Here is a 16,988-nt window from a genome sequence, read left to right as displayed (position 1 = left end):
CTTAACCTGAAGCGGAATTAGAACCTGATCTCAATCTGAACTTCTTCGACCCTAAGGACGAATCTGCATCGAGGACCTACTCGGACTCCAGGTATTTGTCATCGTGAGAAAGATTTGTAAACTCTCTCTCTTGAATGGCTAAGATTCCTCTTAACTCCTTATTAACTGTAGCTATAAGTAACAGTTTCACCTCAGACTAAAGAAATTCCATTCTGTCTGTAAAGATTGCCTTACTTAACTCTGTGGTTTGCTTATTACAAGAAATACCATATTGATGTTTTTTTGTGTGTTGCCAGCATCCTAGAAGTAGAACCAATATACAAAGAAGAAACTCCAGTGAAATTATTGATCAAAGGAGTTTGATACACTTCAGATTTTTCCCATAAATAGCTTCGCTAAATAAACGGGTATTTGTTAAATGAATACCTTGTGAAGTGTACTTCTTCCAGACATCTCACTCCATTTCCATTCTGACCCTAAGCTTCTACAAACGCGACCACTCGCATGAGAATGAAATTTGTGGCCAACTCAGTTTCTGTGTCTGTTCGTAAAAGACAAAGTGGTGTCAGTCCTGACAGGCATCAAAGAAGTGCTGACCCTGCAGTCACACATGTCATTATTTTATATGATTCAAATATAAAAATAGAAATGACAAAAAGCAAGTTCTGATACCTGAATTTTCAGATCAATAATGTATGCTACTAACTACATTTATTATTTTAAAATTTTCAAACAACAGAATATCTTAAAAATTATCAATCACAAACTATTTAATGACACTAATGTTTTTGGTCTTATTGAAAGAACAGAAAAAAAAAAATGATATAAATTGAAAAACAATTGTTGAACATAAAGCTATATCCATTATTTGTGAGTTAGTTAATATGGACTAATCAGATGAGAAGAAGGTTTATTTGCTGGTTTGGAAGTACTTTATTGTCAATATTATATTGAAGATGCATTTTGGGCAATGTCCTTCATCAGTTTGACTTATTAGTATATTACAATATAGGTATTACAATTATTACATAAGAACATTAAATATCCAAATTACATACTTAGACAACATTTTCCAAACCATCACATCAAATTCCAGTAACACAATTATGAAGAATGATTGCCCATTTTAAAAAAAGTAGTAATAGTTATAATATACAGTCGAGTCACAAAAGGTGACACGATCGGTTAAGTAGTCAGTTTTCTGTGGTCCCCGCTGTCTTACATAGGCATTAATGTTAAAAAACTCCAGTTTACTCAACACCGTTTAACTCGTCACCACTAGATAAGTCAATATACTGTTGCTGTCCCACACTCCAATAAGTCGTCACCCCCTCCTGAAAAAATGAATTCACTCTGCATGTGTGGTGCAAACTCATTTTTTTTTTTTCAGGACAGGGAGTCAATTTATTTATTAATATATAAATAATATATTTAATAATATAATAGTATTAATAAAAATGCCTTAACATTTTATGTATTTTTATGTATAAAATAATAGATAAACAAAAAGAAAATATACAATCTACATCAACGTCGCACCAGAATCCAGTTTTGCATTTTCTCACGCTAGAGGCATTAAGAATCCTTAGATGTTACTTGCCAACAATTGACAATTGCGAAGACGATGTTTTCAAGGCATTCGTGATTGTTGAAAAAGAAAGTCGAGACAGTTAAGTGCTCAAAACAAACAACACTAAACGAATTTTTCAGTTTTTCATCTACAGAGTAATTGTAAATGGAGGACACAATGTATTGTAAGCCTATACTACTGTATAAAGCACTACTGCATTTTATTAATTGTAGTTTTGTGATTTTTTTTCCAACTTCACTTTAGTCATCACATCGGATAACTCGACACATTTCCACTTCCCCTTGGGGTGTCGACTTATGCAGAGTCGACTGTATTTAAAGGTAATTGGGTTACTTTAACATAATTTTCAGAATATATTAAAATTCACACTTAAAATCATTACTTGAAAAACATTATTTAATTATGTTCAGGTATGTAATTTTAAAATTGCAATGTTCATATGAAACAATTGTAATACATGTATTGTAATGAACCAATAGGTCAAACTGATGAGGGATGTTACCTGAAATGCATCTTCAATATAATATTGACAATAAAACACTTCCTGAACAGCAAATAAACCTTATCCTTGTCTGATTGGTCCATATTAAATAACTCATGAATAGTAGCTATAGCTTTTATTTATGTTCAACATTATTTTGGGACACACTGCTCATTTAGTGGAATTCTATTACAATATGAGCAATTATTTTATTGTGACATCATCACAATACCAAGCTGCAATTTTTAATCATACTTTCTATTTAAAATATATGTTCTCCACCTCAAATTAGTAGCAGCTTGCCCCTGTACATCATACTTTCCTGCTAGCAATAGTGTCATGCCAGTCATCTAACTAACTCCTTTCAGGAAAAATTTTTGAATTGAAATAACATGACTTCCAGTCCAAATTGTTAGTTTGTATATAGTTAATTGGGGCCTCCTGCCTCTATGCTTTCCATATTTGTTAATGATTTTCATCTATCTAACTCCTTTCTCGAGATTGAGGGAGAATAGACAGATGAAGAATAGTGGGAATTTGTAGGGTCTATAATTTTTTCAAATTGCAGCTGAATTATAAACTTTTAAAAAATTAACAAAATGTTTAGAAATAATCTATATTCAAAATATAAAACAAATTGAATACAAACAGCATATTTAAGTTAACCTTTATTAATTATTAAAAATTATGTCTAGTGAATAAGGAAGTGGAAGTCAGTTATTGGGTGGTTTGTCCTAATAACAAATCCTTAACTAAAACAAAAACAACAACAACAGAACATGTAGTATGTGAAAAACAGAGACATTTAAATAATAAAGATATTAAAGCATATTTTAGAGTTATTATTATTTGATTAATAAATGTGCAGTTATTAATAAGAATGTGACTTTACTTATTAAAATTCAATATTTCTTAAACCTTTAATTGTTTTGTATAACTTTTTTCTGCCATAAACCAAAATTCACCAACACAGATAGTTTGTCAATTGTAAATTTTAAAAAATTCATAAATTTTACCTTTGGTTAAAAATCCAAGTTATAATAATACATTAAAATTCCAACATTTCTATAATAACCAAAATTTTAATTGTAAAAGATAAAATCATGTGTGTGAGAATCTGCAATGATGAGTCTAATACTCAATTCACTTACTTGCAAAGTCGGGACAGTTAGGCCCACTCACTTTATCAGTGGATGGCTGTGTATTTTATTTGTCTTCAGGATAATAAGATGCTTTTGACTTCAGGCTCCTGACACCAGGCAAGAATGTTTTGATTGTGTCTTGCCTCACAAAAAAACTACATTTAAATTCATGTTCGAGTGTGAAGATTTTATATTTCGAGTGGGAATGTCTATCTAATGTTAGAATGGGGAGTCGTAAGTCCGTCAATAGGGTGACTGACATTCAAAGGAATCCCAGTTGAAGCTAGGTTAACTAATAACAAAAGTTTAATGAATAAAATAAAATGATTAATACAAAGAGATTAAAATATGTATAGGTCAATAACTAAGTACTCCTCTAATAGACCGAGAGAGATAGGATATAATAGAGCATAATACCTCTCGATAACAGGTGGATGTCTTCGATGATGGCAAAATTTTATCATCAGGACAAAAAATGAGAAACTTCACTGATTCGTTGGCTCAGTGGAGAGATAGAGAGACTGGAGATGAGGAAAGCTGATGAGGACAGACTTAGACAAAGGGAACTTCGAGTAGTGTGTGCCCCAAGAATGGGTTCTTTACCCCTTTTTATCCTGAACCTCCTCTAATCGGGTGTTAATTTGTTACACGTGTGACAGGATTTTAGAGATGAGTCAAACTAGCAGATGTTCATCAACATGTGTGATAAGATCTTGTCACGAGAAGTTGATAAACTGGAAAGAAGTTTTATTTCCTTTTTCTATCAGTTTCCCACAAAAGTGTGAAATTTGTATGTTTCATTTTTACAAAAACAATAATTATTTAATCCCACAAATAATTAAAGTCTAAAGAAACCTTTCAAAGGAAAGCTCTTGGTTTATGTCTCCAGATTCTCACACATGCAATAAAAATTAAAAAGTTTTTTCCTTTTTTTAATTAATCTAAATTAATAAATTTAAAAATATCAGAAAAAAAATATAAAGTTTAGTTTATATAATTTGGTTTAGGTATTTGGCATATAAACTTAAGATTTGTTTTGTTTGTTATATACACTGCTATTCATAGAAATTGCAATACCAAGAAGTACACCAAATAAAATAATAGATCAGAGCAATCCAATTTTTACACTATGGGGCTGAATTATGCTACTTTTGAATCATTACAGATTGTATGAATATATAAAAAACAAAATGTTCCAACTTCTTAATTAAGCAACAGTATAGTAAGACAATATTTCAACAACAGTATTAAGTAGTATGTTAATTTATTAAAGAATAAATATCATTTCCATTTGTGTAGCAGCAAGCTGTAGTGTTAACATCAATATCTGATAAAAAGCAGAGGGATAGGTCAATACTGTCTATTGTTAAAAACTAGTAGTATTGAGTTTCATTGTTAAAAACATTTAGAAGTAGAGAGGGACTCAACATCAAAAGATTATACACAATAAATAAATTCATTAACTTTGAGAGACAGAGTTAATAAGAATAAAATTAAAACATTTAAAGTTTTTTCCCTAGTATTTTTGACAGTTTTCATGTCTGTCATCAGGTAAATTCAAAAATTGAACACTCATTATAGTTTGGAATTAATTGCAAATCAATTTGAAAAATCAAACATACACAAAAACATTAAGATATATGCAATTTTAAACAAATATTTTAAAAAATATGGAAAAATTAAGGTATACATAATGTTGAAAAAAGAATAAAAACTGAAATAGTTTTTTTTATTCTTGTAAATTTCGTTATTCTGAATTCATTTGTTTTCAATTTCATTTTTTAAAAATGTTTACTTTTATTTGTAAATACAGTATAAGGTAATGAACATGCATGTATTGTGAATCCATCTAAATTAAATTTTATTGTTCAATATGCAGGGATTTAATCAGATATTTCTGTGTGTGGTCACCTGCATCGCTAATGGCTCACATATAGGTAAACTACCATAAAAATGCAATAGCTCAAGACCATTAGCAACAGAATATTGTGCAAAGAGCTGACATAGTAGTTCCTTGCATATCATATGCAAACCAGTGATACACATGACAATGCTCAATATAAGAACAAAAAGGCTAAATACTTATTTTGTACTAAATTTTATTCTTCTTTACCTTGTGGCTTTTCATATAACCTAGTACTTAAGTTTAAAATGTCTGTTTTCTACCTCATCCAGTGGTCAACTGCTTGTGAAACTTTTAATCAAGAATTACAAAAAACTTTAAATTTGAAAAAAGTTTGGCTAATTTGAACACAGATACTTCAAAGTCACGTTTTTTGATCCTTTGAGTTTCAAAACAACAAGGTTTTACTGTACAGTACATCACATTGTCAACCTCAAACAAACTGATCAAATGTGATTGGTAGTAGTGGCTGTCACTTTGTGGAAATGATTCGTCATGGAGAACAGAAACAGTTTGTGTTTACACAGAGAAGTATTTATTTTCATAACTCAGGATTTGACTACAATGTCATATTAAGGTAAGCTACCTTATATTTCTTTAGGTAGTTTATCTGAAGATGACTTTGTAATCAGATCCTGGGTTATGAAAATGTTTTTCTGTGTAAATACAAATTGTTTTCTGTTCTCCATGATCAAATGTTCTTGATTTACAACAGCTAAAGTTAGCTGGTCATGTGTTATCTGATTCTGGTGGCATGCATGCATTTCAGGCAGCATGTAATATTGTAACACAATGTAAGTTTAAATAGTGATAAATAGGAAAAACGTCTAAAAGATACATTGTTAGTAGTACATTTATTTCCCATTGTGGGTATTACTGGGTTCCAGAAGCAATTTTTCTGCTTTCCTGACCAACTTTTCTTGGAATTCGGGAATGGGAATATGAAAAACATTCCCAAATAGGGCAAGAAGGAACCCTATTACTGATTGAACATACCAAATGAAGAGAATCTAATATGTGTAGCAGTAAATTACTTTTTTAAAATTAAGAATACTAATAAATATAATTATTAACAAATATTTGAATACTTTTGTGTAATGTAAATATGATTTTCAAAAATGCCAATAAAAATGATCAACAATATCTTAACAGTTTAAACTAAAATGTAAAAAGCTTTAAATTTATTTCAAATTTAAAATGTTTTTGTATAAAAATTTATTTAAATAAGGAAATTTCCATTTTAGTTTTAAAAAACTTTAACAATAATTTTAAATTTATTAGTACTATGTCATATAAAACAACTACAGCCTAAAAGATGCAATGATCAACCAAACAGTCATATATTATGAGCTATTTCTGTAGAGTAAAAAGAATCTATAATTTTCAGCTGTATGACTGATCATTACACTTAATCATTTTACTTTTCTTACCATTCTTACATTTAATTAGATAAAATCAATTTAAAATTAAAAATTTAACATTGTATTTTGAGTTTAAGTGTAAAAAGAAATACATCAAACTTGTTTTATTTGGAGCAAATATTTATAAATGAATATAATTCCAATTTTGAATTATTTAAAAGCTAGTTTGACATTTTGAAAAAGTTTGGAATTTAGTGTTAACAGTAAGAAATAATATATATGGTATGGCTAGAAAATAATGAGACTGATTACTGCATGCAATGGTCACATGTGGGCCAAAGTGAATGGGTGGGTAAACAACCTTGAACAAGTTAGAACAAACACATCAAGTCTCAAGTTGCTACCGTTATTAGATTGCTGCGAGTGCCTGCTGCAAGTGGGCATGTTGTTAGCATGCACTGGGAAAATGCCCAGCTTGAAAGGAGCAGCAGTGTATCAACCTGAAATTTTTGATTTGCAAATGCAGTGTTGTGTGGAAGCAGAAGGATCATACATTGAAGGGAAACAACTAAAGTGAGTATACTACTCAAAATTTAAAGTTCTAGCTCCAGTCTCATTATTTTCTAGTCAGTTCTAGCCACACCTCATATAGTAAAAATAGTTAGTTCAGATTATTGTTATAATAAACAGAGAAAAACAAATGAGACAAAATTATTGTTATAAAATATATTATGCTTACGATTTGAGTAATTAATCTAGTATCTATTTGCAATCTGAAAAACTTACCTAAAGCATTTCCACGATCAAAAAAACTCATCGTCCATTTATTACCTATCAAAAAATTCATATATTACTGCATCAGTATTAATTTAGTCTACATAAAAATCTTAAATTTTTACAACACACCACACCAGAAAATACTTAATGACACACACACAACCAGTAACCAGTGTAAAGAAAACAAAATGCTAACAACTATCTCAAGAATGTTTTCCAACTCCTTCCAAGTTCTTCAGGGGCTATAACAATTACCAGATGGAACATTGATTCAGAACATAAAAGCTGTTTTTGAAAAAAATATAAAATTGAACCTATGGTTTGAGTTAATATAATTGTTAGTTTTTTGTTTTCTTCACACCAGTGATTGGTTCTGTGTGCATCCTTAAATTTTTATAAATAGTAAAAATGTGTTCACTATGACAATACAATACATAAACAAAATTACAAGGAAAGGCAACCAAATGACTAACTTTTAAACAGAGATGTAACCAATATGTCAGAATTGGTTTGTTTTATAAACTGATATGCCAAGCCTTTTTTTTTCCAATATGCATCCTTCACATCACAGCCATGAAAGTCATAGACATATTGTGCTGTACAACTAACCCACATTAGACAGAATGTCCTCTCCACACATGATTTGCCTCTAATGGCCAAATGACATATGGTCGCTATCACTTTTGGAGGGTGCCAAATTGGTAGGGATGCTGCATAATGATGGACAGGCAATGTGCAAGCAGTGGTGCCAGATCTGGTAATTTATTGGTAGATTTGATGATATTCCAAGCCAGTTGGCAATTTACAACAATTTTTTTCAATGTGGCAATTTTTCTATACTATCATAAACTTATTCAAATTGTGTTTAATTTTTTTCCTAAAAACAGGGTTGGAGTCAGGCAAACTAGACAATTACCTAGAGTCTGGTTGTGAAAGATGCTTACGAGTTAATTTTTAAACTTTTATTTCTTTATAATTGAATTTAAATGGTTAGTGAACAAAGTGAATCTTCTCTAAACCAATGAGTTTTCAGACGTTTATTTTTTACTAACACCTATACAATATAGATAAAAGCAAGTATCAGATTGGTTGGAAAATTATCAGTAAATAAAAGTGGCATATTTGCTATCATACATATGATACCAAATATAGAAAGGCTTATTTCCAATATGAAAGATAGTTACAAAGAATTCTACAGATGGAAAGTGGCATTTAAAACCAGAAACTTAAAGAGCAATCAACAAGATCCACTTTTCTGGAAGGATCTGTACAGGAATAAGAAGTGGCTGGTGGACAACAACACAGTTTTAAAGGCCAATAAGAATAGAACTTTATTATTATTGAAGATAACTACGTACAAGAGGATGTTGAACCAATACATTATTGACATGGAATGTGAAATAATCAGTGAAGGGTATATAGACAGCTTACACAGGTCATCAAATTCACACGTTCCCTCCTTGCCAGAAAATTAAATTTGAATAGGGCAGTGGTAGGCGCACCTAATACCCACAGGTTGTTTGCTTTTGTCAAAATACATAAACCAGATACTTTGTTAAGACCATTAATTGACAAAGCCAGATCACCCATCAGACATTTAGAAAATGAGGTACACCATCTACTAACATCATTTTAAAAATTATAAATACAGTAGACCCCCCTATAACACGGTAGATACGTTCCGTGTTATATGAATCCGTGTTGTATGAGTCACTTAAATACACAAGCCAATCATAGCCCGGCACTTGTGCAGTTTAGGGGCTACGGCTGTTTGAAAGGTTTTCTTCCATAAAATTAATCTGTTCTAGACTAATTTGACTCAACATTTCCAAATCACGTATAATTTTTTGGAAATAATCTATATAAACTATGCTATAAACAAAAAATTGTAGGATTACTTACCGAGTGTGCACTGTTCAACGACACCATTGCTTAAGCTTGTTTTTGTCATGGAGTGGCTCATCGAATGGTGGGCACATGTTTCCTGATAAGTTATTTTTCGCTGAACTTTGGAGACATCATTAATAAAAATATAATTTTTATGGCCGTTGAATAATAAATGTTTTTTAGTAGGTCCAGTGCTCGTTTAAACTCAATGGTTTGTACAATATCTGCTATTGGTCCAGATTTGATCAATCCTGTCGCAACACAAGTCAGCGATGACATTTTGCCGTGTTATACAAGTCTCTTTTAGTGTGTTATACAAACACAATTGCAATTTTTTCGCCGTGTTATACAAATCCATGTTATATAAACCTGTGTTATAGGGAGGTCTACTGTATGCAATTCAAAATGCACAAGATCTTCTAGTAGAATTACAAAACATTGGATTAACTAATAACAAACACATCACAGTTTTAGATTTTGTATCCTTATATCCATCTATTAAATTAGAGCCTTACAGGACTGGTTATTCCAGGTACTTAAAAGCCCTGTACACCACCATCAAATTTTAGAATTAGTGCACATGCTATGTTAAACTTCATGTTTTCAGTACGATAACAAAAATTACTTACAGAAATGGGGAGTATCTATGGGCAGCCCCCTATCAGGTGACCTATGCAAATTAGTGATACTCATCACATACATGATATATATATTGATGATATCTTGATCATTTGGAGAGCTGAGCTGGATATCAACAAATTCATACAATGTATGAATAATAACCTTTATGGTCTTACACTTAACCTAGAACAATTCAGTGATAAACATGCTTACTTCCTAGACCTGAACATCTACCTTAAAAATGGTCAAATCAAAACAGATATTTACTATAAACCAGATACTGTACCAGCCATTATTTATACCAGCAGCCTCAAATGACTTTATACAAACAAAATAGCAGTGTTTAGAGTCTTTACAAAAAGAGCCTTCACACACTGCATAAACATCGTTAACACAACAAGAATTAAAACATATAAAAAAAATAGTGATGGCACAGTTACCCTAGAACAATGGTGCAAGGTTTAGCAGAGAACTATATTAAAAGAATAAATGATCCCACCACTTCCAATCTTAACAAGGGCAATAGTAAGGGTTTGGACCATACAGGCAAACATATACTAATTAATTATGACCAAGAATTAAAGGCTTTATACAAAGAAACTGCTACTAATCGTGTGTGTTTGGTAACATATAGGCATAACTCGTAGGTTTATAAGTTATTAAGAAATGATAAAGATTCCATTAACACCTACAATGAACCGGGGGTGTATAGTATACCTGTGAGAGATGACAGATTTCATAGAGATCTGGTGTACATTGGTTCAACCAAGAGATCTCTTAAAGAACAGCTGGTGAAGCATAAATATGATATACAAAACAAAAACATTTGATCAGTGCCCTAGCAATATATGCTTTTGACACTGACATAGAAGCTAAACTACAGCAAGCCAGTCTCATTAGATGCACCCTTTGCACTGATCAAATCAAAATTTTAGAAGCTCTTGAAATTTTTAAAGCTGAAATAAAGGGAGAATGTATCAATTTTAAGGAAAATGCAAACATCTCACATGCTTGGCAGTCCTTTTTTGATGATTCCAACAACATTAATGAAAAATAAGAAAGCAATTAATTCACTTAAGATTTATAAAAAAAAATGTATTCATTAATTTTAATTTTAACATTAATGTTAACACCTAGGTAGGATTTTTGTTGTATACTTGTTCTAATATTTACAGTTCTGACAATTTTAAAATATTTAAATTTGAACGTTTAGCATTCTAATCCTATCGAACATTTTTGACCTGACGGAGATCCTATTGGGATTGAAAATGTTTATCATAACGTATTTATGTTAAATTATACTTGCTGATATACTTTAAAGATTTTGTTGGTGTAATTTAATACTCTCTTCTTATTTACATGGTTAATTCAATATTTAAGATGGATGTTCTTACAGAAAAAATATTGAATAAAATATCTTTTTCTAACACAAACTAATGTTTTAATAAATGTTAATACTGGAGAAAAGATTTAAAAAACTAGAAATTATATATTATCACAAAAAATTATTAGTTTTAAATTTATACTCAGAATTTGAATTTGAATGAACAAAGGCAAAAGGATCAATACATGTATAACAAAAAGATTAGTTATAATCAGCCTTTGGATTGTAAAGATTAAATAAATCATTTATTGAATGTTTCTTATTTTTCAATCTTTCTTTTATAGGAAATTAAACATTAAATAATGCATTGTAAGGAAGAATGTAATATTCTTGGAATATTTGATAATTAAAAATTTCCAATATTATACAGTATATTACAATTCTTCTAATTTAAAAAAAAAATAAAGAAATCAAAATATATTTGAATATATTACCAACTCCACCACCACTTATTCCATCCCTTTTTGTTTTTCCTGCTTGTTCATCTTTTAATGTTTCCCAAACAATCTGCAAAATTGGAAGACAAAAAGCTCCTGTTTTTCCACTTCCTGTTTCAGCAGCCTAAATAATAAAGTAAAAATGTTTTTGAAAATATTTCAGTAAGTTTTAATGTTTATTACTTAGAGTATTTTGTTGTTTCCATAGAGCATTAACAAAATTTTCAGTTTTTTTTTACTCACATTCATTCATTTTATGAAATTTTTGTACAGAAACAATTATTATTCATAACATCTTACAATACTAAGAAAGAAAGACTGCTATCTAAACTTAAAACCATTTTCCCTATTATGTCTGTATATAAAATACCATATTTCCATGATTAAACAATGAGATTTAAATAAACTTGTCTTCAAATAAATCCTGGGTTGAAAAGCATGGGAAACAAGTTGAAGTACTATTGCATAGAGTAATGTTGATTAGAGTAAGGAATTAACTAAAATTTTACCTCCTCAAAAAGTCTAGAGTCAGACAGCACTTTCTATTCCAAGATTCACAGAAACATTTTTTGAAATAAAATTATAAATATTGTTGAATATTGAGCACAGGAGTCACAATCAAGTTTGTAAGTCAAGAGCTTATCAGCCAAAAGATAATTTCGAAAACTTGAATTGGAAAGAAATGGTGAATTTGAACTGGAAGATTATAGTCAAGATCCTAATTCCAATGATGATATCAAAGAACACGTGAACAACAATGTAATAAACTGAACTGAAAGATATTGATTTGGATTAACTATGTAAACAGTAGTTATTTTAAATTTCACTTCAACATATACTCATACTCCTTAAATATTATGACACACACACACACCTTATACTGCTGAGAACCAACATTTATATTCAATAAGTTTATTATTATTATTAATCACACATCTTTTAAATTTAATGCAGCTTACCATCAAAACATCTCCACCTCCAAGTATTAAAGGAACTGCTTCTGCTTGTACATCAGTAGGTAACCTTAAAAAAAATTTAAAATTTATCAATTCTTATATTCTAAAATAATATCACTAAAACTTTCAAAGCATTAAAACTCAACTAGACTGAATATGTTTTCTCATTAAATATAACTGAGGGGGTCAGCAAACCAGTGGTATTTTTTGGAATTTAAAAAATACCATTTTATTGATAGTGGTGTACTGCGTGATTCTTTTTAAACTTAAGTACAATGTTACATAGTCTATTGTTATGTAGATTTAGAGATATGATTTTTATGAAGGTATTGCAACAGTCTTTTTTGGTTAGACCATTATTGTTGTACTGAAAATCTGTTTGCACATAAGTGAATAAAGTTATTTAAATAAACGTTGGACTTTACAAGTTTTAGTATGTTGGTTTAATTGTTACTCATACTATACATAGTCAAAAATGCCAGAGAGGTCTTCATCATCTATCTTACTCTCTTTTTCACTTTCTTCAGTGCTATTTTGAGAAATAAGACTAAATGGTGAATAAGGGTTATATATTTCAAAAAATTATTAATATCTGTAACTTTAATTTATTAACCTTGGTTTAGAATATTTTGGATGAGGCTAACATTTTTTGGATCATGTGTATGTATTTGTTCTCTTTTGCCCTTTAACAAGGTTTACATAATTATGTGACTTAATTTGAGTAAGAATATTTAACACAATATTTCCATGAATTAAAAAGTTAAAAATGTGAAGAAACTAAGTCATCTTCCTTTCCATCATGTCCAATCATCAGAAACAAAAACATTCTTTCTTTGCAGAGACCACACCTTTTATAAAAAAAGGCTATCCCTCTACAAAATTGCTTTGTTTTACATAATTTTGCAGAGGTATAGTCTCCAATAAAAGGTCATCTCTGCAGAGAAACACTGTTTTTGTTCCTGGTAATTAGACAAGGTGGAAAGGAAGATGACTTAGTTTTGTTGGATTTTTAATTTTTTTAAAAATACCACCAGCCATTTTAATTGAAATTTCCATAGATCTTCAACAGATAATGTTCAATACTGTAATGTGACTAAAAGCAATGGGATTCTTATCCTTGATGAATTTACAATTAGTTACTTTATCAAAAAAAAAAGACTGCACTTATAAAAAATGACCCATTTTCCATATTTTTGAGACTGAAAAGTTCACTGTTACAACTAACATTGGTCATCTTTGTTGTTACATGTGATCTTAGTACTAATTTCTCATTGACTATTAAGATTGGACTAATGTTGCACTAGCAAATGAGAAATTCATTTCAGAGAAAAGATTACTAAACTCCATCTCAACACCAGAAAATAATAACAACTACCTCTTAACCTGTTACCAGTGTGTAATCCCTCGTCATCAAACTCGTAACTCAAAAAATAGGTGTATACAAACGTTTTCGAACCACAACCATTGGTTCTTTCTCAGGCAATACGAATTTCTTTGGAACTGCCATTTGAATCACTTCAAATTTGTCGAAATCATGCTCGAATTCACGTTTCCCGTTTATGTAATACTGAGGCATGTGCATTAGGTGACCAACTCGGGTATCATACATCACCATTCATAAGGGCCTGCCACGCAAGTGAAAGCGTACAGGTTAAGAGGTAGTTAATTATACAGGTTAAGAGGTAGTTATTAGAGAAAAGATTACTGGTTCCAAAATAAAGTATAAAAGATCAATTGGCTTAACCCATTTCATAGAGAGGTTTCATGTCGACATCACGAGTGACGTCATGAGCATGCGCAATTGTCCAGCGCCATCTTTGTGACTGTTTGTGACTTGTTTACGTTTTGTGTGTGTTCGCGTGCGCTTTAACTGGAGTTCTTGTGTTGTTTTTTTTCGTCGCGAATATCACTATGGTGATTTGTTGTGTAATTGGGTGTAATGCTAGTTCACTCAAGAACAAAGGAACATCATTTTTTTAAAATTCCCGGCATTATTTGTCATCAAGGATCCCAAACTGAGGAGCTTTCACAACGAAGGCAAACTGCATGGCTCTCGAGAATTAACCAGAAAAATTTCGTTACGAATAAAGTGAATATCAATACAAGAGTTTGTCAGAAACATTTCATTTCAATATTTACATTAATAAACACTAAGTTATATTTTAAAACCTAAAAGAGTTTACTGATTTGCTTATATTAATTTAGTTAGGTATAGTGCATTTATAAACGAATAACTAATGTAATTTCAGGATTTAGCTAGTGCAAACTTATAAACATTACACGTTAAAACTAAAAGCAAGTAGGCTTATTATATGCTAGTTTCAACTAGAAAATAAAGGTACTGAACAATTTGAATTAAAAAATTTCCACAGCTGTTTTTAATTAGACTTTTACTTTCAGACAAAAATTCTTAGTTAAGAAATACGTAAAAACACGAGTTTAAACAAACAAAAGAAAACATATCTTTCCAGGCAATATTACTTTGCTGTTATTCATTACTTTTACTTTTATATCAGGAGAAACCCAGCCACTTGTTAAATAGTTATGGGCCTCTAAAGATTTATAAGCTTTCATTTGTGACAGGGTGTAGAAATTTGTTGTCAAAACCAAATAGTTTATAATGCCACCAAATTTTACTTTCGGCCACAACTTTTGATCTACGACGAAGTCTGATAAACTGGCTTCGTATGGATCGCCTTGAAATAACGAAATTTTCTCTTCGTACAGAGCTGCATCTCGTCCTGTTAGACCACTAGAATAGCCCACAAGAAAAAAATCTTTTTTAACTGAATCCATGATAATAGAACTGCAGTATTTTTGTACGTTTGAACTAAAAAACGACGTCGAATAACAGACCACATGCAAGCTAAGCGAGCGAAAACTACCACAAAAATGGCGAATGGGTGGAGCAAACGTGTGTTTTATCACGTGACATGCAGACCTTGAAACCTCTCTATAGGAAGATAGTTCACATCAAAAACAACAGAATGGCATCAATATCTATATTTGCAAGTTGAAGAGGGTTAGACCTCTGTTGTACTGACCCCCCTCAATTCTGAATTGTGTGTGTGTGTGTGTGTGTGTGTGTGTGTAAAAATGAATTATACTTATAATGCAAAAATGTACAAAAAACAAAAGAACTAAAGCTGCTGATTCAGTCAGAGAATATGAATTTTCTAAAAATAAAAATAATAATAATAATAATAATAATAATAACTCACTTAATACCACACTACAGTCATTCAATTTCTACACTCGCAGACATTCATACATTAGTTTATGCTGGGGCAGTCACAGTAGTGACACAACATGGACTGAAAGTACAGTCACAGACAAATACACAGAAAACACAATTCTGTCACAAGCCTGCCTGGCAGAGAAGAATAGAAATACAAATAAATGACATTAGACAGCAATTAGGCAGGCTGACACAATACACTAAAAGCAACATAACACCCAAATTAAGGAAACAGCTCAAAAACATTTTCAAGAAAATAAAAACACACACAAAACACGAACATCACAACACACGCATTACAGAATACATTGATACACTAAAACAAAAACTTGCTGCCAAAGCACGTAGACTCAAACGATACAAAACATGTACACTACGAAAACAACAAAATAAATTATTTACAAACAATGAAAAACTCTTCTACAGACAAATTAATAACAAAGCAAACACTGATACATAGCACAGTGGCACACCAACAGAAGAAGAACTCACAACATATTGGTCTTCTCTTTGGTCCAGTGCTGTCACGCACAATGCTGATGCAGGCTGGATCGAGGAGGAGAACAGAAACTTGCACAACATACCAACTATGCCCTGTGCTGAAATAAACATACATGATTTCCAATACACTGTTAACAGAGCACACAACTGGAAGACACCTGGTGTAGACAACATTCACAATTTCTGGTACAAAAAGTTTACATCACTGCACCAGGAACTAGCTAAACACCTAACACACATCATCATCAATCCACAAGACATGCCAAATTTTCTTACTCAGGGCATCACCTACATGAAACCCAAAAACAACAATACTACAGACCCCACACAATACAGACCAATTACCTGTCTTCCAACACTCTACAAATTATTGACATCCTGTATCGCAAACAAAATATACAAACATATTGAAGAACACGACATTCTAACGGAACAACAAAAAGGTTGCCGTAGAAATCACAGGGGATGCAAAGAACAGTTACTCATAGATTCAGTCATTCTACGGCAAGCACACAAACAACACAGAAACATACACATGGCATATATAGACTACAGAAAAGCATTTGACAGCATTCCACACAGTTGGCTGCACAATGTACAAAATACACATGTACAAAATACATCCATCACTCATTGCATTCTTTCAAAACACTATGCAGCACTGGAGAACAACACTACATCTCAGGGTTAGTAACACTTCCATACAAAC

The 16,988-nt window shown here is 31.2% G+C and overlaps 1 protein-coding gene across 1 annotated transcript in view; it reads right to left on the bottom strand.

Moving 5' to 3' along the window:
- The window catches only part of Ddx1 (ATP-dependent RNA helicase Ddx1), a 119,515-nt gene that overhangs the window by 81,559 nt on the left and 20,968 nt on the right, over positions 1-16,988 (bottom strand). Inside the window, exons 3-5 of the mRNA XM_067275014.1 lie at positions 12,544-12,607; positions 11,582-11,708; positions 7,265-7,309 (exon numbers count right to left, since the gene is read on the bottom strand). Coding sequence (XP_067131115.1) covers positions 7,265-7,309; positions 11,582-11,708; positions 12,544-12,607 — 236 coding nt within the window. The remainder of the gene's footprint in view (positions 1-7,264; positions 7,310-11,581; positions 11,709-12,543; positions 12,608-16,988) is intronic.

This window comes from Centruroides vittatus, unplaced genomic scaffold (assembly GCF_030686945.1).
Source record: "Centruroides vittatus isolate TY-2023 unplaced genomic scaffold, ASM3068694v2 contig_577, whole genome shotgun sequence".
In the NCBI taxonomy this organism is placed as follows: domain Eukaryota; kingdom Metazoa; phylum Arthropoda; class Arachnida; order Scorpiones; family Buthidae; genus Centruroides; species Centruroides vittatus.
Note: the sequence above shows the minus strand (reverse complement) of the source record. Positions and strands in the feature narration are given on the sequence as shown.